Source organism: Cheilinus undulatus, linkage group 15, assembly GCF_018320785.1.
Source record: "Cheilinus undulatus linkage group 15, ASM1832078v1, whole genome shotgun sequence".
Taxonomy (NCBI): Eukaryota; Metazoa; Chordata; class Actinopteri; order Labriformes; family Labridae; genus Cheilinus; species Cheilinus undulatus.
In genome coordinates this window covers 36,284,776-36,309,249 of record NC_054879.1, presented here as the reverse complement: position 1 = coordinate 36,309,249, position 24,474 = coordinate 36,284,776, and the positions used below count along the sequence as shown (strand labels likewise).

The 24,474-nt window shown below is 38.7% G+C and overlaps 2 protein-coding genes across 2 annotated transcripts in view; one reads left to right on the top strand and one right to left on the bottom strand.

The window, feature by feature from the left end:
- Nucleotides 1-386: 386 nt before the first annotated feature.
- slc9a2 (solute carrier family 9 member 2) lies at nt 387-20,526 on the bottom strand. The gene is made up of 13 exons (XM_041807689.1): nt 19,998-20,526; nt 19,641-19,855; nt 19,298-19,546; nt 11,956-12,206; nt 11,644-11,861; nt 11,167-11,366; nt 8,379-8,468; nt 8,223-8,293; nt 7,314-7,481; nt 7,090-7,195; nt 4,402-4,518; nt 4,093-4,180; nt 387-1,663 (listed from the first exon to the last, which is right to left on the bottom strand). Exons 1-13 carry the CDS (start codon nt 20,260-20,262, stop codon nt 1,248-1,250), a joined length of 2,454 nt encoding a protein of 817 aa, XP_041663623.1. The 5' UTR covers nt 20,263-20,526; the 3' UTR covers nt 387-1,247.
- Nucleotides 20,527-21,949: 1,423 nt separating this feature from the next.
- Nucleotides 21,950-24,474, top strand: part of inpp4aa (inositol polyphosphate-4-phosphatase type I Aa) — a 30,845-nt gene continuing 28,320 nt past the window's right edge. The window contains exon 1 of the mRNA XM_041806420.1: nt 21,950-22,064. The gene's annotated coding sequence lies outside the window, so the exon portion shown is untranslated. The remainder of the gene's footprint in view (nt 22,065-24,474) is intronic.

The window sequence follows — 24,474 nt, the reverse complement described above, 5'->3', positions numbered from 1 at the left end:
AAAAAAAAAAAAAAAAAAGAACACAAAAGCTCATTTCACATTTGCCAAAAACACATCTTGATGGTCCCCACAATTTGGGAAAAAAATCTTTGGACACTCAGACAAAACATTTTGAAGGTTTTCCCTTTGCCCAGGCAGGCTCACATCACATGCTTACAGTTTTTAACAGCTCACACAATATTTGGCTATATTTCTCATTATCTACGCTTTTTTCTTGCTGCTCTGGATCAAACTGTTTGCTTTACTTCTCAACACTGTCCACAGGAATACTGGTGGTATTAATAATAATAATAATACATCAGACTTATATAGTGCTTTTCAAGGAAACTCAAAGACACTTGCAACATGTGGTTCATGTGGTCCAACTCCATAGTATCAAGAGAGTGTGCAGAAAAACAGACTTAATTAATGCAGAATATGGACATTCTCCATCAGTATCTGTACATGTACAGCATAATGTGCTTAAATACCACTGTTGTTCTTGTCCATCCCTACCACACAGACTGGTCCAAGTGAGCAGTATGTCATCACCTGTCACAGGGATTTTTTGGCTTCATCTTTGTGCAACTTGAGTAGGCAAAGCACATTGTCCATCTTATTTAAAATTCTATAACACTAACAAGAATGTTTGTGTTCCAGTGGCGTATTTATAGGCTACTTATACGAACTGTCAAAGAATGCATTAACAGATTTCAACAATATTAAAAATTTATTGCAGTAAAACTATTAAAATGGGCACTGATTCATGAGCTCCATTAGTGTAACAGACAGAGAGGCCTCAGTAAGTCCAAAGAGTAATTGTACTGCACAGCAATACTTCCTCAGGTGAAATTAAGTTGGCCTATATTAAAAAAACTATCCTAAATCATATCGTACAACTATCACGAACAAAGGCAACGGAATAAAAAAGGGCAATATTTACATGTAAGGACAAAGACATAACTCATTATGATAAAATAGTTTAAGTTACATTATCTTGAGAAAAAAAATAAGAAATTAAATGTTAAAATCACATGCAAAGGGTTGAAATTATTTCCCACAAAATGGCAGAAATTACCTTTCCTTCACTACAGTGCACTATACTTCTGATATGGCTTTGACATTACGTCAACTAAGAAAAACATGAACCTCCATGTTTATATCTTTCGCATTTATGGCGGTATGAATGTGCAGTTTTATCTGAAAGCTGCTTGAGAACCTAAAATTCAGTCAGTGGCAGTCCAGCTGCTCCTAAAAGCTCAGATGACTTATTGCCTTTTGGGGTTCCACTGCGGCCTCCTCAGGAGAGGGTTTCTCGTTGTGTTGTCTCTGGGCTCAGCAGCCCAGGCTGGAGGAGGAGACGAGGGCTCCTGCTGCTCCTCTTCTGCTTCATGATGTACATTCCTCAAGTTATCAGCTGAGCTGCCATCATCACTGATGAAAGGACGGTGTGGAGCAGGAACACGGGAATCACTGGAGGAGGAGTTTGTTCTGGGCATGCCGCCCCCGGTCCTAGAGCTGTCTTCTCCTGTGGTGCTTTCATCCAGAACGCGAACAGATGGTGCCTCCTTTAGCGTGTCCAGTCTGCGCAGAGGCATCATGGCTCTGGAGGAGGAGCGTGAAGGCTGACTGAACCGAGAGCGTCTGGAGGGGTAGGCCACCTCTGACATGGTTTCCTGATCATCTGGAAGAAGTGAAGATAATGGTAAAATATAATGCCATGATACCAGATCATTTTTTATCCAACTATATTACACAGTAGATGACCTTATTTAACCCCAGTTCATTTGTAAGTAGGTCCCCTTTCACTAACCTTTGTTGTTCATAAAAAGCAAAGTTTATTATTTAGAATTATATTAATGGTCTTTTTATGTTGTGTCTTGATATATTTTGTATTATAATGTCTTGTTCTTGCTCTGTGCCATGTCTTTGATGTTCTTGGCATTTTGAATGTCTTGGGGGTTTTGGTTTTTTTGTTTGTTTTTTTTTTCTTTTTAAATCACATTATATTGCTGTATGTATAACTAGTGCTCTTTAAATAAAGTATCCCTGCCTTGCCCTAAAATTCAGCTGGAAATGTTAAAGTCTCTAAAGCAGCTCACAGCAATTAATGCCAGCAGAAATATTGTTTAATAACCCCTTTGTTTGCATGTTAGCATGATTGCATGTTGCAAATGAGTCAAAAACATTAGTGCAGCTGAGGCTAATGAAAACATTAGTGTTTGGTATTATTTGCCCAGCACAGTCTGGCTGCAGACCCCAAATTCTGACAGCCACTCTCACAAATCACTTGAATGCATAGACCCCTTTTAGAAGTACTTACATGAATAGTAGCTCACTTTAGCTTAGTTAACTTCAGCTTAAGCTAACATAGTTATAATAGCAACATAATTAACGTTACTACATAAATCAATGTAGCTAAGTTAGCTTTAGCAACATAGCTTTAGCAACATGAGCTTAGCAGATGGAGCTAAAGCTAATGTAGCTACATAGTTTACATAGCTGCTTTGTGTGCTTAACTCATGATAGCTGTGTTTCTTATCTACATAGCTACATTATCTACGTAGCTTATGCAGCTAACACAGCTAAACAGCTAATGGAACCTTAAACTTTTGGTATTCTAACCGTTACCTTCACCCTCACCCAGGTTCTAAATGGAACTTTAAACTGATTTTATTTGGAAAGTTTTAGCATGTATTTCTGTTTGACAGAGACAGTGTCTCATATGAATGGTCTGTGAGAGTGGCTGTCTGAGATGTATGGTTTGCAGCCAGTCCAGCCTGTGGTTCCTTTCTGTGTGTCATTCCCCTTCCTCACTCTCTGCAATTTGTAAATCTCTGTTCTGTCTGGCTAAAGGCTTTAAAGCTCATACAAACAATACAAAATTTAAAAACTGATAATACTGAAAACAAAATAAGCAGTTCTCATCTCCATGTAACGTTAGTTGCAAACTGTAAACTGTAGCTCTCAGACGCCTACTGTTGCAGACTGTTAGTGTGAGACGTTACATCTGTCAAGCCAGAGAAACACGCTTAAACTTTTATGATATAATCATTTTAAACTTTTGGTTAGGTTAAGATGTAGCTCATGTATCTCCATTAGCTGTATGTAGATAATGGAGCTACATTGCTAACGTAGAAAGCATAGAAAGCTCATGGATATCTACACTAACAAAGCTATAAAGCTAACGTTAGCTACTTTGCCTACATAGCTATGTTTGCTAAGGCTCACGTTGCCAAAGCTCACGTTGCCAAAGCAAACTCCCACATTGTTAAAGCTTTAGCTAGAGCTATTGAAGCTAAAGTGTGCCACTGTTCACATATCTATTTCTAAAACGGGTCTAAACATAATTTACCCTGGGTTTAGAACTCTAATCTTATTCTCTGTTTTATTTATAAAATGTTGCTTTGTTTGTAATGTTGGCAATGTGGTTATTTCATGAACGGAACTGCCAGACTTTGTTTATGAATAAAGTTAAATTTAAAAGAATCTAAAATTGGAAATTCATTGTACTGGCACATCTGTTCTGAAAGAGACAGCGTCCCACAGTTGTGAAGTAGTCAGGCTCACAGAAGTGATCGAAATTCATCATTAGGAGGAAAAATGTCCAGCCTAGATATTAAATTTCCTTACATATTTTCTTTGAATTTTTTATTATAAGCACAAATGTTACCCTTCTGTGGTGCAAGAGGTAAAAGCCATGGGTAAACTCATATTGGCCTAATTTTTTTTGATGACCTCAGATGTGCCAAATTTCAAGTCATTTTTAATCTGTGGTATTTTTCAGATATTTCAGCTGAAGTTAATGGAGGATCAGGTCACAGAGCAGTTATAGTATTATCTAGTTTACTCAACACTGGGCTAGCATGGCATGAAAACAATGAGTCTTTGATTCTAATATTGCAGTATAGCTTTAATGAAGAAATGCAAAATGCTTATAAACTAACATATGAGTAAGTTCAATCTTCTCCAAACAGCAGTGTGATTTGTTAAAAAATATGTCAACAAACTAAAAATCCTTCTTGCACTTTGGATGACCTTTCCAACTTGAATCTACTGAAGGGAGATGCAACTTTAATTCCTGGAGGGTTGAAGGAAGTTTAAGAAGCTTACCTGTATAGCTCAGCCTTCCAGGAGGAAACTTTGAGTCCAGACTTTTCCCAGCAGGCAGAGAGAAGTATTTATGAGATCTGGGCACTGCCTGAGTGTAACAAAGGAATAAATCAACAGAATAAATGTGGAGGAAACACCAGGTTATAAAAAGTATGATGAATGAAGAATGGGATAAAGAAACCTCATGTCTGACTTTGGATTCTCTAAAGTCAGTTTTGTGATTGGGCATTAACATGCTTTTAATGGGATTAAATTCTGAGAGCTGGGACTTAATGCAACACTAGTGTTTATGACGGTTTTCCTGCTTACCGAAGTCTGAAAGCTTCCTGGTCGGAGGCTTCTCCGGATGCTGGCATGGCGTCTGATCAGAATCTCTCTTGTGTGGCTGTCATTTGGAAGGGCATGCTTATTTGTGTATGCCACAGTCTGGTAAAAAATAAAAAAGGATACAGTATTCAACATTTCAGCTATAAAAAGCTGGTGCAGATGGCTACAAAACACTTGAAGCTTACAGATTTCTCCTTTTCAGACCTTTCCCATTGTAAATAACTTGGCCCACAAGCCAGCGCACTGCGTCACCCTCACATTCTCTTATTGTGGAGATAACAAAGGCAGGGACAATCAGACAGTTTAGATTGGGTGAGAAAGCGACAGCATTCTTTAAAGCTCAGATTACACGACCTAAACAGGCCACACCTGTTTGAGCTACGAGGGTCCATGTCTCTGTTTGGACACGTGAGTCGCAACACTAACCTCCTGCATGCAGTGAACACTGTCAACACAGTTCCTTCTGTCCTGCAGCTATTAGTAAGTACTAAAATAAACATGACCGCCTCTCAAACACTAAAGGTTGCTGTTGTTCTTTAAAGAAATGTCCCATGTGGACAATGTACTCATATGTTTCAAATGATGTGTGAGAAGAGAATCCAAATGATTGTTTTTTCCCAGTAAATATTTCATTCTTTTTAAATTGAGAAGTAAGACCAGTCTGGTGAACATCAGAAACAGAAGGTGACAGTTTATATGCAGAGCAGCGGGAAAGAAACTGGCAGTAAGGGGCTATTAAAGAAGAGGAGCACATGCACTTTAACTGTCTACACATTAAAACATCTCTGAGGACTTTTTAGATGGTGATGTCATTTCACTAATGGAAGAGTACAGCCAGCCACAGTCTGTGGGTATGCAAAACAGCTCAGAGTTTCAGAGGATGGAGTATTCGCATCTTTGTTTGTGAGCGTTGTAGGGCGTTGTAGAAACTACATTCATGTTAATAAGAAAGCTAGGATGATATATGTTCAAGTGATTTTATTATAAAGCGATTAAAAAAAAATCAGCAGCTTTGTATAAAAGTGTGTTAAATTTGACAACACACTCTCAAATTTTACAATACTATTACTACTGCAAGTTAATGAAGGGTAACTCAAGCAACATCCCAATGCACATAAGAATACTTGTAATATTTTTCTCCTTTCATTAAAACATCACGGTTTGTTTGCACCGGATAAATCTGAGGGGCTGGGATATACTTTATGAGTGAAAGTCAACGTTTTTCTGTCCTTAAATCATCATATTTTGCTTTTTTAACATTTGCTATTTCAGAAATAAAGGATGCTTTAAGCTATTTGAGACTTGAACAACTTAAAAGTTGATTGCATTTAAGAATTTCAAGCAATATTATATAGGAGTCTATTTTGGTCCACTTTTGCACCCTGTGAAGTTCTCAGAGCATGCATTTGTTGGCAAACACAGGGTGGCGAAGCCAGCAAAGGCAGGTAGTATGAATACATATCCACCAGGGGTAGAAAATAACTAAAGACACTCACTCAAATCACTGGAATTAAGTAGTTTTTTGTGCACTTGTTCCTCTTAGAATACATTTAGAGCACACTTCTACTCAAGTAAGTTTTCGCGAGAGTAACGGTATTTTTACTTGAGTATTATACTCATGTACTTTTTCCACCTCTGTTGACTACACAGTAGATATATAGAGAGAATGGTGTTCCTGATTAATTGTTGTTTTCGATGTGAGACACATTCGTGTCATGGGTGAAGTTATCCACCGAGTTAGAGCCCCTGCCTGTGACTTAAGGTGTTATTTCAGGACACATAGTGCATATTCTTCACAGGTGTGCATTGCCTTGCTATGCCGTTGACCCTCTGCTTAGTTCTTGCGAGAGGAGACCCCCCTTGCCACAGATTTTCAAGTTACTGCAGCTCTGTCCTATTGATAAAACACCTTCAGTGTGTAATTAAGTGTAATTAAACTAAATGTAGTGTGGCCCAAATTAGACAGTTTAAAGTGTTAAATTTAACTCTATATAAGTTCAATCAACACTGTCAACTGTGCTACTATATTATAGAGGTGTGACTTTGCCTGAATAACCTGGTTGCAGCTCTACTCTCATGTTGTTCTAACAATGAGATCATGTTTTACATAACAACCTCTTAGTATCTACTCAGTACTCAAATTAAAGTAAACTTAGAGTTAATCTACCTGTAATTTAATTTCACTTCAACAAATCTAATGATCACACTAATCTGACAACTAGGAATAGTCAGATGATAAAAATTATCAGATTTTAAATGTTTTCATGCACCTCAAAAATGCATTATCAAAAAAATTCTGTCAATAGTTGGATTTCTTTCTCAAAATACATTTTCACCAGTCCAGTCTAGGGATAGGTACACACCCCTGGTCTCTCAGTCTCTTTGCTTTATAGTAAGCTAGTTTAAGTGACTGCTGGTGCAATGATTTTGTTTTGTGCTTCCTGTTAACTGTGTCTCAGCCATTTTTGTAGACCCTTTATAAAAATAAACTAAAATAGTATTTGTATCCAACATTGTTTCACTCCAAAAATAGTGCTTCCCAGTACTCTTGTTGCTGTTTTCTTCCACTCTAATAGAGAACAGTAAACTTCTATTAAAAGTAATAAATTCAGTTTGACTCTGTGATGTAAGATTAAAAAAAGCAAGATAGCATAAGGAAAGCTGTCTCACCTTTTGCCTGATTTTGTACATGTTCTTGGACAGGATGTCATGCATGTTCTTCAGATCAGCAGCCAGGAACTTCTTCTTAGGTTTGGATGCATTTTTCTTCTCCTCACTGTTAGACAAACAAAAGCAGATTTTCTTAATAAAACTAATCACAACCTTTTAGATGTGAACAGAAATTCACCAAACAGCATGTGAAAATCAAAAACAGACACAAAATGGCATCTTACTACAAAGAGACAATGGATGGAGCGGCACTGATGTCTCCAGACACCGAGTCCAAGATCTCCATGGCGTTCTGCAGCTCCAGCTTTTTGTACAAAGCCACAATACTGGACTCAGCTCGGCTGTCCCGGATCAGGATCCGACGTAGGATTCGGTTGTTAAACTTCATAAATCTGAAATGAATTAAAAGAGAAACAAGCTATTTGTGGTTGTCGTATGGTTGATCATGTTGTGGTGTGGCCCTGATCTGGTTATATAAGAATTATACAGCGCCTAATGTTTTACCCTCTTCTGATTTTATAAATGAATCATGTTCAATATAATTTGGCTTCTTTGACAAAAAAAAGAAAAAAAAAACAGTTTAATATCTCCATGGTGTAATGGTTCTCTGATAAGTCAGGTCTTCACTACAGCTCTCTGCCCTTGTTTTTAAGAGTCTTAACACTTGTTTTGACTTGTTAAATCTTTACTTTAAATCTATATTCTGAGACCAATGGAACTTGTCTCACAAAATAAGCATCAAGACTTTGTGCATTAATGGAAAGAAGCTGGTCTGAGGATAAAAGATAAAAAAGATATTATGAGTAATCAGTCACATTTGAAGCTTTAACGAAGAAAATCCTCTGTGACTCTGCTTGTGGAGGAACCTGAACACGACTCCAGTGTGTGATTAAAGCTGCAGACATTTCCACACAGCCCCACAGTGAACAAAAGCTTCGTCACACAAAACCACAAAGAGGAAACCTCGGGAAATGTAAACTAAAACTACTGTCTCTCAACCTGTTTCACTGCAGGTCATACCTTTTTAACTTGTGATAAAAGGCAGAAAAATGTACATAGTTTGAGATGAAATGACTAACTTTGGGACATTAAAGCATTTCATTGAGCAGAAAGATCAGAAGGGAACTTCTTACTTATCCTTCCAGTAGAAGTGGCTCCACTGTCCACACAGATCCTCTATTCCAGCGATGGTGTGCTCCATGAGCTGAGAGGAAAGTGAATCCTTTTAATAACCTGACCAACAAAAGCCTAATGTTCAGCACAAATAACACCACAAGAATCTATCTTACCCTGCAGTGAACCTCTGCATTGATGGTGCCCAGATCACGGTTTGTTCTGCGGACGTTGATGAACTCAATCAGAGGTCGAATACTGATGCCCTGAGGAGAATGAGAATAATCACAAATTTAGCAGATAGCAGAAAACAAAAATGATACCCAACCTTTATGATTTTGTCTATAAAGATTAAACATGCTTCACTACATTTCACATTAATGTAATGCCCACATGATATGATTTAGTCGGCTTTGATCCTTCAATTACTTTATTAAATTTACTCGTCTTAGCCTCTGTTAATGCTCAGGTGCTCTGTGACCTTGTGATTTCACTTCATTTCAGCCTCAGAAATAACAGGATGCAACAGACTAGAGCTGTTTATATATATATATATATATATATATATATATATATATATATATATATATATATATTACCCAATATCTCTCCTCATTTTTAGTAGTTGCTTCTTTTTATAGAACACTTGTTTACTGTATCCTACAAATATTAAGTAAAAAAATAGTAAAATTCTTGGCTGGTCATGTGACATGGATTGTACTATGTATGATCATGTTAGTGACTGGTAAATGTGAATTTGTATTTTGAACAAGCTGTTAAAATTTTTCTATTCCTTAAATCCTCCCAAGATTAATTTTGGGCTCTTGTATGTATTTGATAGGACAGCTGTAGAAAGGCAGAAGAACCTAAAACCAAAGAGAACTTTAATCTCTTTTACTCAAACAGGATCATATTAAAATGAGATCATGTAAACTTAAACTTTAACTTCTAGAAGAGTACACAGTCGTGTAATAATAAATGACCCGATGCTCTGGTTGAAATTACACATGAAGTGTTGTATATATCCCCTAATTCCAAAACAGTTGTCACATGATGCAAAACGTGAATAAAAACAGAATGCAATGATTTGTGAATTATGGGGTCTCTGAAAAGAAAAAAAAAAAAAGCAATTTCTGATGCTAGTGCAAAACTCATACGATAGTCTCTTTGTGTGCACAAGATAGTTTTGCATGCATAGGACTGAGATTCTGGTACTCACAAGATAATTTTGCTCACAAGAAGACAATTTAAATTCTTTTCAACCTATTCTTAATTGTATTATGGGTCACAGATATCAAATGTTTAAACTGAGAACCTTTGTTATTTGGAAACATGCACATATTTTGAGCTGATTCCTGCAATGGTTCCAAGAAAGCTGGGATAGGTGCAAAAAAACAGAACTGCCCTTATGTGTAAAGTTGACTAGTATGTCTTAGAGACATATTTATTCAACATTTATTTAACATGGACACACAGTAACATTTATGCTGTGTCATTTAATCATGCACAGGTCCCTGATGCACTGCTGTAAGTGTTTATATCAAAGCGCTCATTTTTAAGACCTGTCCATTTTCTAAACTGACACACCAGAGGGATTTGTTTCACACATCCATCTGGAAAACCTACCATAGACTGTGTTTGGGAAAAGGCAGAGCCATTGAAAAAAAACTTGGAGGACGATAGGATGAACATTCTGTCTGTCACATCTTTATAGGCCAATTAGAGCAACAAAACATGTTACCGAGGAGTAAACTCCACACAGAACTGCATAACGCGAAACATGGCGACTGTAGACATGTCAGTACACAACTTTTGTTGTTTTTGAAAAGAAAACAACTCAGTGCTGCTCTTTGTTCTTTTATTACGAAAAAAATGTTGTCAAGTTCGCTCCGCCTCTTACTTCTGATATGTCCTGTCACTTTCTAACCGGGCCCAATCTGTTCAGATCAGTTTCTGCAGTGAGAAACACGGAAACAGGCAAATCTATCTGCTTTGCAAGGTTATCCATTTTCAGCTCAGTAGGTAGTCTATTCCAGAGTTTTGCTCCTGTGACAGAGAAAGCTGGTTGTCCAAAAAAGGTTTTGCACGTTAGGAAGAACACTGCAAATTACATGTGGGTGCAAATTCTGTAGTTTTTGGTTTTAGTACATGCAACAAACTTGTCCATTCCAAAATGAAACTAGAAAAGCATTCGAAGAGCGCAGACCTCCGTGTGGAAACACAGTGAGGCAAAGCATTGGCTTCACTACGTGTGCCAACAGATGCACTGACAGTCTCACCCATGGTCTCACCGAACGACTGGAAGTCATGGCAGAGGGTGAATATTCCTCTATTCCTCCCAGCATTGTGAGTATTCTCACTACAATTCGCTGTCTTTCTCTCTGTTACGCTCTGACTCGTCTCCTCGACCGGGCGTACGTCTTTCAAACTCTATAAACACCAAAACTTTGAATAGAAACACACCCAAAAACTGCTGCTGGGATTGAAGTTACTCATGTCTGCCATCTCCTGGTGTAAAGTGGTAACAGCGCAGACCTCCACCATTTGCCCTATCTCCCAATAGTACAGAATCCTTAAAAAAATCCCTGGATCCAGACGGTGATCTGGGTCAGCCCCAAAATCTAATCTGTTCTTCCTTAAGCCATTTCTGACATTTCCTGAAAATTTCATGAAAATCCGTCCACAACTTTTTGAGTTATGTTGCTAACAAACAAACAAACGAACAAACAAACCCACCTGATCACATAACCTCCTTGGCAGAGGTAATAAATATAACTTAAATAGTATTCAGAACAGCATGCTAAGAAAATGATGAACTACAATTGTAGCAGCGCAAGATGCTGAAAGATTAGAGTAGTGTTTACATTCATTTCTTTCATTCATACAAAACTCTAATATCAGAAATTTAGAAAAACATGTAAACATGTTTTTTAACATGAAAAACATGATATGTTCTTCTCTTACCTGCAGAAAGACAGTGAAAAGGATCATAACGATGGTGGCAGTGATGAAGAGCTGTTTACGTTCGATGTTATCAGGGAGAGTAAAGGCCAAGGCGAATGATATCGCACCTCGCAGGCCACCGTAGGCCAGACCAAACTGATCTTTAAGGTTGAATGGGATGGTGCGGAAAGGGTTAATAATCTGAGTCAGCACCAGGACACCTGAGAGGGAAAAGATGAAAAACATCTGAATGTTGTTTTTTGAGTTGTTCAGTGAGCAAGTTTAAAGATCGCCTATTTGATATTATTTGTAAAAGAATTTATGTGAGTCTTAATTATTAATTTCCATGTACAAAACAGAAACACACTGAGAAAAACATTACTCTAGAGAGCTACTAGCAGTTACAGCCCTCCAAAGACGTCGTTAATCCTGCTACAATGCTGACCGATGCAAAGTCAGACAAACCCAGCATAACACAGATACCCCCACTCTGCTTACCCAGACCTCTCCACAAAAACGCAAACAGCAGTGTGAACAGGATGTAGGCCCAGTTCCACTCGTGCTCTGTCGTTATAGTGACCACACCCAGGAAGAAGAAGATGAGGGTCTCAGAGATGGAGCCCAACATCTTTACAACATGGCGGATGGTTGTGCAGGAACGCTGGGAGACATTTTCCTCCACGTAGTATTTCATGGTGAGGGCACAGGTCACAATGCTGCAGAAAAACAAAGAATACACAAATCATTTTGATGTTCAGACTGTCAAACATTGAAATTTTTAGTATTGGACAGATGCTGAAGTGTACTTACGCCATGATGGATGAGATGGCAAACAGCTCGGCCACCAGATAGGCCAGGTAGCTGTACATGAAGATAAAGAGCGGCTCGATTTCCCGGACCTTTGAGGTGAATCTGGTGGTGAAAGCAGCCACAAAGCCAAACAGGATGCCAAAGCCCATTCCACCGAGGCCAACCACGAAGAACCTCGCCACCCCAAGAAAAACGTCCACCGGCATCACCACCGGCATCTCCGCCACAAAGTTGAACATGTTGTACAACACCTGTAAATAAGTATACAGATGCATGTTTATACAGAGCTGTTTATGTGCAGTTTTAAATGCTTTTATTTATCGGGGACAATACATAAGCATTGCTGCATTTAATTACAGTGCAACCGGTGCAATGTATAGAAGACTTTTAGCCATGGCTAATTTGCAGTCTTTGTCCCTGGCATGTTTCTGCACAAAGAGCCCACCTACACCAGTGAGGGATCACAGGTGGGGTCAGGGGCTCTGGCCTCTAATGACAAGCTCCTAGATAACAGTGATTTATTAGAATATTTACTCTGCACTGTTTGCAATTTGATAATCTCATTTCACCCAACATACTAATGACTCCCTGAAAACAGAGCCTTCACTGAAGCTGACAGCTTTTTCCTAATGCTTCCATGATGTCCGTATTAAAGATGATGTTGCAGAGAAACTTTTTTCCTCCAGTCTAACACTTTCATGTCTTTGTTTCCCTGTCCATAGCCACCGCCTCATTCTCCTTAAATGATGCTGATTAGTCAGCAGACCTGGCACAATTGTTTCCGATAGAAGCTTTGTAAGCATTTAGCTGATGACAGACATGGAATCTGGGCATTCCATCTGCTTTGCAAGATTATTTTTGTCTGTTCCGATCTTCTCTGTGTTAGATTTAACAATGACAGAACAACAAATTCATTAATTTGACTGACAGACTACCATGTGGTACCTAACCAATCATCCCATCCAAAGTGATGCCATTTGAGGAACGGAGATGGGACTTAAACAAAACCTATAAAAGTAACATCAAACTTTTTAAGACTTTATTATACTGCTTTAGTCTATCCAAGCATAATGATTAACAACAGGTAGCTTGGTTGATGCAAATGCTTATATCAGTTCCAAACTAGGATGCAGAAGTTTGAAAGCTGTTTCTTGCCAGTAGCTGCGTTTCCATTACCGTTAGAAAAGCGCAAAATCTAAATAGCCCAATAAAAACTGGTAATGGATAAACCTGAATTTCGAAAAACCTCTCAAATATCACTAAAAAGTTTTTACGCTCTCATGAGGAGGTTTTTCAGTCGTTTCGATATAGAAATATATCGCAAAAGTGCAATGAAAACACTTTTTCTGTTACAAGTTACAGGATGTAACGTGCTGTGTCACATGACCTGTTCACTCCGAGACAACATAGCACGGTGCATGTGGAAAGAAGAGAAGAGATTTTTCTTAACATCATACCTATACTCTTATACGTGGCTTTTGCCATACATATGGACTTTGTCTCTGACCTATCATCCAGTACCTTAGTTTTTTGTTCAAAATTATTAAGGCAACCGCTGTAGATGTAATCATAACTGTACCAACATGCAACAGGTTTCGAACGCCCAACTTCCTTGCAGCGGAGTCACACGAGAATGGTTTTTAAGAGAATTGCGACGCTCATGCCCAAAACTCCCTTCAACACATTAAAAGCGCAGTTGTACTTCATCAAAATTTAAGATAATTGCTTTTATTTTGCAAAAAAATTGAGCCATACCTCCATTTCACAGCAAAAAAAATATATATTTATCATTCTTTACCATTTGGTTCATTTACATTTGTTACTTTGGCACTCTGTGCACTCATAGGTCAACTTCACTGATGTGACAAGAGAAACTAATTTAGGTAGACTGAAAGAAATATCCACTTTTGGGCTGACAGATCCTAAAACTCGTTGTCTGCCATATCATGCTAAATTGCACTTAAAACATATTTTTACCTATGCTTTAGCTTAAGCTAGATGACTTATTTCTGCTTATTTTTACCTGTGCATACTCATCCTTGTCGTTTGTTTTGAATGTCTACCCAGCAACTGACAATAACTTTAGAAAACTTTTTAAAAAGTCTGTTGCAGGCGCGCCGGTAGTCGAGTGGTTAAGGCGCATGCCATATACGGAGGCGACCCGGGTTCGAATCTGGCCCATGGCACTATTTCCTGCATGTCTCTCCCTGCTCTCTCCCCCGTTTCCGACTCTATCAACGGTCCTATCAAATAAAGGCCTAAAATAAAAAAAAAATTTAAAAAAAGTCTGTTTCAGCATCGTACTAGTAGTTGCCTAGTCTCACCTACCCTGCCATGTATGTATCAGGCATATCAAATAAACGAAAAAACTAAACATTTTCTTTATGATGGTCTTGTTTGCTTTCATAGGTCATAAAGTGAAATAAATATTACTTTTAGTTTGTTTCATAAACACTTTAAAACTCCTCACAGGAGCTTTAATATACATTAGTCTCATTACATTCATTCTATAGTACTGGTTTAAATATTATACAGTACTGTGCTGAAATTTTAGGCATGTTTGGAAGAAAAATTGAGGCTGAGGTAAGGCAATATGGCAATTAAGCTGCCTCAGGGCACCATGGAGCGTGAAGTAGGATCGACACAATGCTGGTAGTGTTCTGGATGTCCTTGCATATTACATACAAAGTCCACATCTTTAGGGCGGAGTAAGGGATATGATGATTAAGTATAGCGTAGGGTGCTGTCTGGGCAGGAAGTAGGATCATCATGTGCCCCTGGTTGTGCTGTGGATGTCCCAAATGCCCACCAGCGGTCCCCAGTCAAATCACTATGGGTGAAAAGGCCCGGGCAAAAGAGATGCCGTCAAGCTTGACCTTGGCTGCTGAGTGACAGGTATGTGTTTTAGCATGTGTCAAACTTGATTCTGGTTGACCCCCACCCCTCTCCAGCCCTGGGTTGTAGAACATGGGGCCCTGTGATGAATCCTGAGCGCCCTACATGCCTAAAATTTATGCACAGTACTGTAGTTTGAGATTATAGGACTATAGACCAACATTTTACTGTTATAATTACTTAATATAATTAGCTTTATTATTAGGGCTATTTACATTCATTTAGAGGGAGCCACAGGTTGGATTTGAAGTCACTGCCTACTTGGAAGACAAGCCTACAAAGCATTGAGGTACACGCAACATCAGGATGAGGCTTCAAAGAAAACAACCATTAGTTCACTCATGTTTTCTCTTGCTTTAAAATAGATTTATCACATTTAAGAAAACACAAAATAAATCCACACTTTTTCATTTAATGGCATCTTCCACTGTGGGAGCCGGTAAAGCACTGACTCTTCTCAACACATTAAAAGCAGATGGACATGTAGAGTTGGTGGTAGCAGCTGCCTCTTTGGAATTTACATATCCAAGATACAGATTATAATCAGCATCACATTTATAGGATGCTTGTTCGATGCTTCATTCTTTGCTTAGACCACACCTGGGCTTTCCTGGTCTCCTGGGTCAATGTTTGTCTTTACTTTCTGCAGAAGCTCAGCTACTGTGTACTAAACAAAGAGGTCAGCACCACACTAAAGTTTAGAGCCGGTTTATGGGGTGGATGGGTGGGTGTGTTTGAACACAATGACAGAGGAAGAGCAGGGGAAATTTGAGTTCACTTCAGTCAAGTTTCTGACGATGATGTGTGTCTGTGTGTGTGTGTGTGTGTGGGGGTGTGTGTGTGTGTGTGTGTGTGTGTGTGTGTGTTAACTCCTCCCATAAAAACAAATGAAACAGTGACCTCAGAAACTGGTTTGGCGGCATCTGAGCAAACAAAAGAAGCACAGCTCAGATCTGCGGACACAAACGTTTTAATGTCTCAAGCAACATTCCCTTACTTCCATTTTTGAGCAGGTTATCAGTTCAATCTCACCTCTGCAGAGATAATTTGCTTCTCATTTGTCATAACCTCATGAAAGCACACTAACCCAGAATAAATAGATCACACAGTATCTGCTGAAACCTGAGCTGAACCTTTTAGAAAGAGAATGAAAAAGCTTCAGACAACTCCATACTGGATCTGTTTTTCATATAACAGTCTTTAAATAAAGTGACCAGACTCAGATTAATGTGGAATTTCAAGGGTCTCCAAAATAAACTAATTTAAATGAATTAAAAAAAAAAAAAAACTTTACCTATTTACCCCCTTGAGTTTACAGGAACAAGAGAGGCACAAAAAGGAAAAAGCTAGAAACAATAAAATGCATAAAACCAGGGAAACCAAGGAAAATATGAGAGGTAATTGAAGACACCAATGAATATGTTTTTCATGGTCTTGTACAAATGTGGAGGCAAAGCCACAAAATTATGGAATATCTTTGAGGACTATGGGGCTTTCAGTGATTTTGTTTTGCCTTATTTTATGTAATAATGTAATTTCTGGTTGTTTTGCTGAGATCTGTTCCTAATCATGTTCATTTCTTTACATAACATTGCTGTCATAATGAGTGATAATGAGATTCTTTCTCAGGATCTCTAGAAAAAAACTGAAATCTACCTTTTTTAAACTTCAAACAGTCTAAAAAAAAACATGCTTTCACGCCAGTTAATTATGTTTCATCACAGGGTGCAGATGGCCCAGTGGTTTGGGGTGCACCCCATGTACGCAGGTGGCCTTGGTTTGGGTCCGGCCTGTGGCCCTTTCCTGCATGTCCCTCCCCACTCTCTAAAGGCACAAAAAGCCCAAAATAAATCTTTAAAAAAAAAAGATTCTTCACAAAGTATTGATAATGTTAGAAGAACTACACTACAGGTAATGATTATAGCTTTCATGCCATTTTTTACTCTGTTCCTCACATTAAGAGTGAATTCCCAACTTCATTTCACCTGATCAGGTTGAGTACTGTGGTTTGAACCCTATCCCTAAACCCAAAAACACATGCACAAACACAGAGATCATAGACCAGCGGTGGGCAACTGGGGCCACAGGGGCCACATGCTGTTCATTTTAAATATCTAAAAATTGTACAAATGAGGAAAGCATGATCAAATCTGCCTTTGAAGCATGGCAATTAGAACTAATCTATTATTATCTCTGATAACAGGTGTATGTTAGCAAAAAACAGATATAAATTGCTTTCAGTGTCACTGTAAAAATATTTTGTTTTCATCATTGAATGGGATTTTAAAAAAACTAAGTAAAATATACAAAGATAACCATTAATATTAATGTCATTGCACTAAAAAACTCTTCATATTGGCCTAAATTTTGTGTTAAGATAATTACATTAAGCATAATTACTTGAATTTGCATAAAGAAAGTGATATGTACCTGGTAATTCTAATTAATGCCATATGTTTCATAACAATGTGGCCCTGCTCTGTCATAGACTTTAGAATATATTGATTGTTTTATCAATCAGTCCAGGATGGTGCTAATTTCTAAGATTGATACTGTTAGAAAAACCACAAGACCATAATTTTGGTTCAAACCTAAAACTGTATTCCTTAGAACACATATAAATGTTTAAGGAAGAACAAAGGAAAAAATCCTTAATCCCTGAAACACACTTTAGATTTAAAGAAATGAGGACGAACGATGAAAAAGACTTCATCTAGGTCTGTTTCCTAAAACACCACAGACGTATTCACACTTGTGGCCAATATTTACTGCTGATAAAAGCTGATATTTAAAGTGGATATATGGTTGTAAATATAAGCGATTTTAACTTTTGAACCTGATGCCTGCTGATACCAATATCAAGGCGATAATATCGCTTTTCCAATTGTGTTTTTATCCAGTTATTAAATTTACATGTTATTTTGACAGCTCTTATAAATATACACTATATAAAAAAGTATTTTTGCAACACCTGTTCTTATGAACTCAGGTGCTTCCACAGGTGTATAAAATCAAGCACCTAGCCATGCGTTTGCAAACATTTATGATACAAAATGGGTTGTTCTGAAGAGCTCAGCGACTTCAAGCATGGTGCTGTGATGGATGCCACTTTTGCAATAAGATGGTTCGGGAAATTTCATTCCTGCTGGACATTCAAAGTTGCCAACGCTCTGCTGGTTCTATGGCTGAGGAGCTCTTAATTTCCACTGGCATTAATGTAAGCACAGAAACAATAAAGCAATGCTGTGCTTCTAACTTTGTGGCATGACTTTGAGGAAGGCCTTTTCTATTCCAACATAACTGTTCCCCTAGAAAACAAACCGAGGTCTACAGAGACATGGTCGATACATTTGGTGTAAAAAACATATTGCTGCATTTAGGGTATCTTTTCTTTCTTTCCTTTTGTGACTCAAAAAAGTGAGATTGAAACATTTTTTTAAAGATTGGCTTAATGTTTGATCAGTTTTACAAAAATCCAACTATTACTAACCATTATAAGCAAATAAGATGCATGAAAAACTCACTCATAAGTCCATTCTTGATTAAAGCAGCAGATTTCTGAGTAAATTTAGTAGTTCGGGGGCTTGAGAGTTTATATTTCCCTGCCTAAGAATTAAAACAAAATATATTTCTCCTTAACGAGTTTATTCACCAATGAGGATGCAGCTTTTTCACATCAAACTACATGGCAGACCCAGAAATATATGGCTTAAATATATCAATCGCCCCCTTGTGGTTTGCTGGAGTATTGGGATTTAACTGTCTGAACAGGGACAGAGTCCCTTGCTAAAGGCTAAAAATAAAGTGCATTTCAAAGAAAACATAATTATTTAGACAAAAATGTTTCTTTTATTTAGTCCATTTAACATGCCAGCACTCACAGTGTGTGCATAGACATAAGCTGGCCCTTGTACAAATGTGGTTGACGACCCCCTGGTATACGAGAACTTGACCGGCCCACAGAGAGCCCTGACCTCAATACCATCATGCACCTTTGGGAGGAACTGGAACAGAGATTGTGAGCCATTCTTTCTTGTCTAACATCAGCGCCTGACCGCACAAATGCTCTACAAAATGAATGGGCAAAAATTCCAACAAAGCACAACAAAATATTGTAAAAAGGCTTCCATGAAGAGTGGAGGCTTTTTTTTGCAGCAAATGGGGGGAAACTCCATTTTTGTTTTTGTTTTTGTTTTTTGTTTTCTTTTGTGCTTCTCTTGTTTTTTCCTCACCTGAGCCTAATTATCTCAAACAATGGCATCAACACTCAAAGTGAAGTGTGTAATCGCACCTTGCTCCACTTGTTTTCATAACAAGCAGTAGCCTGGAGTGATCCAAAGCAGACTGACATGTTGCTGCAGGTTTCACTTTAAAGTAAATGGCACTCCAAACAGAATAAATGTCTAAAACCCAACAAATCCCACAGTTCCCCTTTCAGTGTACTCACCACAGTGACAGCATCATTGAAGAGACACTCCCCAAACACCACGATGTAGAGCTGCTCATTCACATTAACGTCCTCAAACACAGCCAGCACAGCCACAGGGTCCACAGCAGAGATGATGGTAGCAAACAGCAGGTTCTCCTGGAGGTTGATTTCCTGCACGCCGAACGCCTCAATCTGGCAGATGGCGAACAGAGACATACCGATGCCTATGCTGTTCCACAAAGTCCCCACCACTGCAAACCACAACACCTGCAAAAATAGAAACAGAGAGTTGATTTTTGTAGAAGGAAAGAACAAGTTGAACCTGTTTTTTTGAGGAAATTGTGGCTGATTTGAAACAGACCGTGCCAATGTTCTCAAAGAAAGGCCTTGTTGGCATGAAGTAGCCTGAGTCGAGGACAATCGGAGGCAGCATGTAGAGGAAGAAGACATTGCTGGAGAGCACAGCAGGGGGCTCCTCATGGACTGAGTGCATGATGCCTCCAACAATCAGACCAATACTGATCAGAAGGCATGACTCCGGCACCCAGATGGTGATCTTGTGGTAGACATGGAAACCTGATAGGGAACATTTTAGTTTCATTCAACAGCAGTAACAGAGATGATGAAAATTAAGCTCTCACTACCTGCAGAGAGCTAATTGCATCCTGTTAGAAAGGGTTTTATGAGCACAGTTAGAGCGGATGTTTCTGTTACTCACCAATCTTTGCAAAGGAAGCCAGCAGAATCCAGAGAGTGATCTCAAAGGGAATCTGTATTCTTGGGTAATCCATTGTAAACACTGGTAGATTATCTTTACCAGTGTCTGGATAAGCCTGGGGTACATCAGGCTTAATGGGGGGCACAATCGTGACACCGCTGCTTGTTGGTTTGGGTGGAATTTCTCCTTCGGAGCCACGAAGAAGACATAAAAATGCTAAAATAAAGAGTAACACTCCAGTCCGTCTGGTACGTTTTAAACCCATTATGGAGCACGAAAACAACGGAAACGGGAAACAAACGGACGCCAATGTAAGTCCAACTTTAAAAAAAAGAGAAAATGTAATTTGAAGAAATTTGAAGTGAAAAAAAAAATCAACTTCTACTTCAAATTAGACGATGTAATTGTCCTCGCATCTTCTCAAACATCTCTGAATTGAATCTTTCCCTGGTTCAAAAGTTGCTGAATCTGGATGAGTCTCCTCTAAACTGCGGTACTGCACACCTGTGCTTTACCTGCTGCGCGTTCACGAGTTCCGATACAGGTTGGGCGCGGCCTCGAGCGCGGCTCTGATTGGATGTCATCCGCAGCACATCAAACGGGTGGGACGTGGAGGTGTTTCTGTGGGACATTCAGGGCCCACTGTGAAGTTTCGGTGACACCAGTTTCCTGTTTCAACTTTCAGGAAGCTGTCTTCCAGTGATGTTTGAACAACAGAAGAGGCCAGAATAGTAGACGGGATTACGCATCCTTTCATGCTATGTCCAATAAGGTTTCTTAACTGGTTAGGAGACGTACAGAAATGAAGACTGGAGTTTGTAATGAGCTAAATGGCAAACAAGACTATCAGAAACAAGATTAATAAATTATACAGCATTTTTTTTAAATGTCTAAATCAGAAACTCTGGGGTAGCTATCAGACAAAGTGATCTAATCAACTACACATGGATAAAATTACCTCCAAATTTAATGTAATATCCAGAACTTATAGTTAAAAATATAGTCAAAAATGATTCTTTGTTTTCAGAACATTAACGAACTGGTAAAAATAAATTCATGTCATGCCTAACCTGTCAACAATACTTCACAAATGTGCCTCAAAATATGGTACACTGAAGTAATGAAATGCAGAAATATTAATGCTATGCCTATCTGTATTGGTAATAATAACATGGGGTGTAAAAACATGATTTAAGCACTTACAATGAGGCGAACTTCATGCGTCAATAGGCGTTTTAATGTGTTTTTCCCTCTTTACTAAAGGTCTCGTGTAAAATAAGATGATTTTCCCCACTTTTAAAATCATTTTTTCTGCCATATTGGTTGGTAGACCGCAGACCATCAACAATAGATGCAAAGTTTTTCCAAAACCGAGAAAAAAAAAGGCTCCTGAATTCAGACTTTGATGTCAGGATTCTGCCCCCCCCCGAATTCAGATGTTTATCCTAGATTTTGACTTTAATCTCAGAATTCTGACTTTAGACCTAGAATTTTGATTTAAATCTCTGTGTTTTGATGTCAGTGTTGGAGTTCTGCCTTTTTTTTCTCAGGAATCTGACTTTAAACTACTAAAAATTTTGATTTTGATCTCCGAAGTTTAGACTTTATGAGGGACATATGTTTTTTTTTAAAATACTTTGCCTAGAATAAAAACAATGACTTTTGGTAGGCCTGTCTGGTATCTTCTGGAGCTCATATTTTATATTTTATTAAAATTCACTGCCCCACTAGGACTACTAATCAACGTAATCTCTTAGTTCTTATATTTCCTCCTTGTTTCATCTACTTATTCCAAAAGAAAATAGAATATAGTGACGAAAACGTACAGTCTTACCCCAACCCAACACCAAAAACCTTGAGGTTTGGTTATCTCTTTATTGGGGCAATTTCTGTCACAGACAAGATCGTCAGCTCCCCCTAGTGGCCGGAGGAGGCGCTTCACCCAGAGGAGGAATTACGTCTGGATGTGTCAGAGGGATTCAGGGCGAGTCTGGACTGCAGACATCGTCGAGTATGTTTCGAGGATGTCCATCAACATGAAAAGAACCTTTCGTATTTCTCTAAACGGTATGTTCTTTTTATTTTTGGTTGTTTCTAATTTGACATGGCACCGTTCTGTTTGAGTAGGGCGTGTTATCAGACGATACCGTGGAGACAGTAAGCAGTAAGCTCCATCCTGAGTTATAATAAGACATGTTTATAGCCTTTAGCATGGACTCTAATGTCGATGGATGAGTTTTGTTTTAGCGTATGTTTTAAATGCTGTTGAACGAGGTGTGCATCCTGCAGCATCATGCAGCAGCATCACTGAGTGAGCATCAGCAGATATCATGACGCAATATTTGTTATTGTCCGTGTGACAGAGGAAAAAAATGTTCCCACACTGAAGTACAATCACTGTATTTTTATCCAACGCCGCCTTAAATAGAGCACAGTGAATCGTTTAGGCCTGTGTCCGTTTATATCTACGGTTCTTGGCTGGTAAACAGACTGGATGACACCCAGTTTCATGCAGGGTTATGAAGGGCCAAGGTGGTGTTGGCTCAGGATGATGGAAAATAATGTTACATGTGTGTTTTTAGAAAAATGCCTCCAAAACCTGACGTGGTGTTCATAAAGCAACGTGTCACGCCATGCTCAGGCAACCCAGATGCCCCTAACAGAGCTTTAAGGATTAGATTAGATCTGTTGAATCATAGTTTTCACTCTTTTGAATCAAAATGAGGGCCAAAATACCAATGAACTCTACTTTAACAGTCTAATCCTGATTGTTTCTGCATCTGTGCTTCTTTTTGACAAAGAATGAATTGACAAGACTCACAAACCTTCCCATTTTGCTTTAGGATAATTATTTTCCTTATGGCTAAGGATCAGGCATACTGACAGGCACACTAACTCCATGTGTGGTCTTGTAGCATCATGAGCAAGAATTATTCTGCTTAATGGTTTATATCTCATGCTCATTTAACTGCTGTCTGAGTAACAAGAGCCTCATTATGCATGATGCTTCCTTCCCTTAATGTTTGTGCATCTGTAAAAAAGCCTGCTTTGCATGTTTCCCTCAGTGGGATCAGGATCTATAGTTGTGAAGGATGGAGTCAGATGTCAATGGGTCCACGGCTACAACGTCAAATTGACGATTGCAGATCAGACTCGAGGGACAACAGCTCAGCTCTGGACTGAATCAGGATCAATACACTAAAATTGAGAAGAGCATCAGGGTTATAGGGGGAAACAGCGAAGAAGGAAGATAGTTGGAGTAGAGGGGGTGGTTGATGACAAAGCAGAATAAAAGGGGGGTACGAGTTGTTCAGAGAGATTTAAAGCGAAAGGAGGAGGAGAGTTAAGAAAGAGGATATGTGGGAGAAAAGCTCTGCAGTGCAGCCGGTAGTGACAGCATCTGCAGGGTGCCAGCTGTGAGCCGCCAGCCAGCCTGACTAACTGGGTCATTTTTGCCTCCAGCCCTCCCTAGAGGACGGTCTACCACGAGGACCACCTGAATCCTTCCTGTCCTGTTACACCACAGCTACACATGCTTCCTAACTACACTTAAACCCCTTTTCCTATTCCTTTAAAAGTAGACTTAAAGGACTATCCCAACCTTTTTTGACCTGTGGAGGTCAGAGGTCTTTAAAAGAACAGCAGCTGTGGAGCTTATGGATTTTATCTTACACTAATTACACTCTGTCATTGGGGATGTTAGCTGTTAAACGGCTTGAGCACTATAATGACTGGACGCTCGCTTTCAGTGATAATTATATTAGAATCTACTGAATAATATGGGAATACTGTAAAACAGTTAGTTAATGAACAGAATATTAATTCAGTGAATCAAATAATCTCTTTTAAAGCAAGAGTAACAGCCATTCTCTGGCTGCCCAAGGCCACATATTGGATTAAGAGTTTTATAATAGAAAATGCCTCCATGATATTTCCTGTTTAATATTTTTTCACAATTAATAATGATTAAATAAACTCATAAGCTGAACATGTGGAGCTGAGAACAAGTCATTTAGTGGAATAGTTGGTCAAAATTCAATTGCAACTAGTTAGACAGCAAATGTAATGTATTTTTTTGACACTCAACATCATCATTCTATGGTGAAAAACACATGAAATATGAATCCTCACCAATCGAACTAATTTATATATTTTGTTACCAAATCTTAAAATTTTATATAAGATACATTTCATAAATCATGGGTATATTCAGTCACCTGACCCTTACACCAACAGGGACTGCAATGACATTGTATTAAAATACATGTGTTCTATTACAGAGTTGGCCCTTTTGCAGCTATAACCTCCTCCATTCTTCTTTGGAGGCTTTCCACAAGCTTCTGAGTAATTCTGTGGGAATTTTTGCAAATTAATTCTGCTGAGCATTGATGAGGTCTTGAAGGCCTTGCTCCCAATCTCTGTCCCAATTCATCCAAAAGGTGGTTGATGGGTTGAAGTCAGGGCTCTGTATGGGCTA

Bases quoted from the DNA above. Each gene is read 5' to 3' on its own strand.
- slc9a2 (XM_041807689.1), bottom strand. From the start codon at position 20,262: ATGGGTTTAAAACGTACCAGACGGACTGGAGTGTTACTCTTTATTTTA. The intron at 8,294-8,378 runs GTAAGATAGATT...CTTTCCTCTCAG, and splicing joins ATGCAGAGGTTCACTGCAGG to CTCATGGAGCACACCATCGC. The intron at 4,519-7,089 runs GTGAGACAGCTT...ATTTTTTACCAG, and splicing joins TGTACAAAATCAGGCAAAAG to ACTGTGGCATACACAAATAA.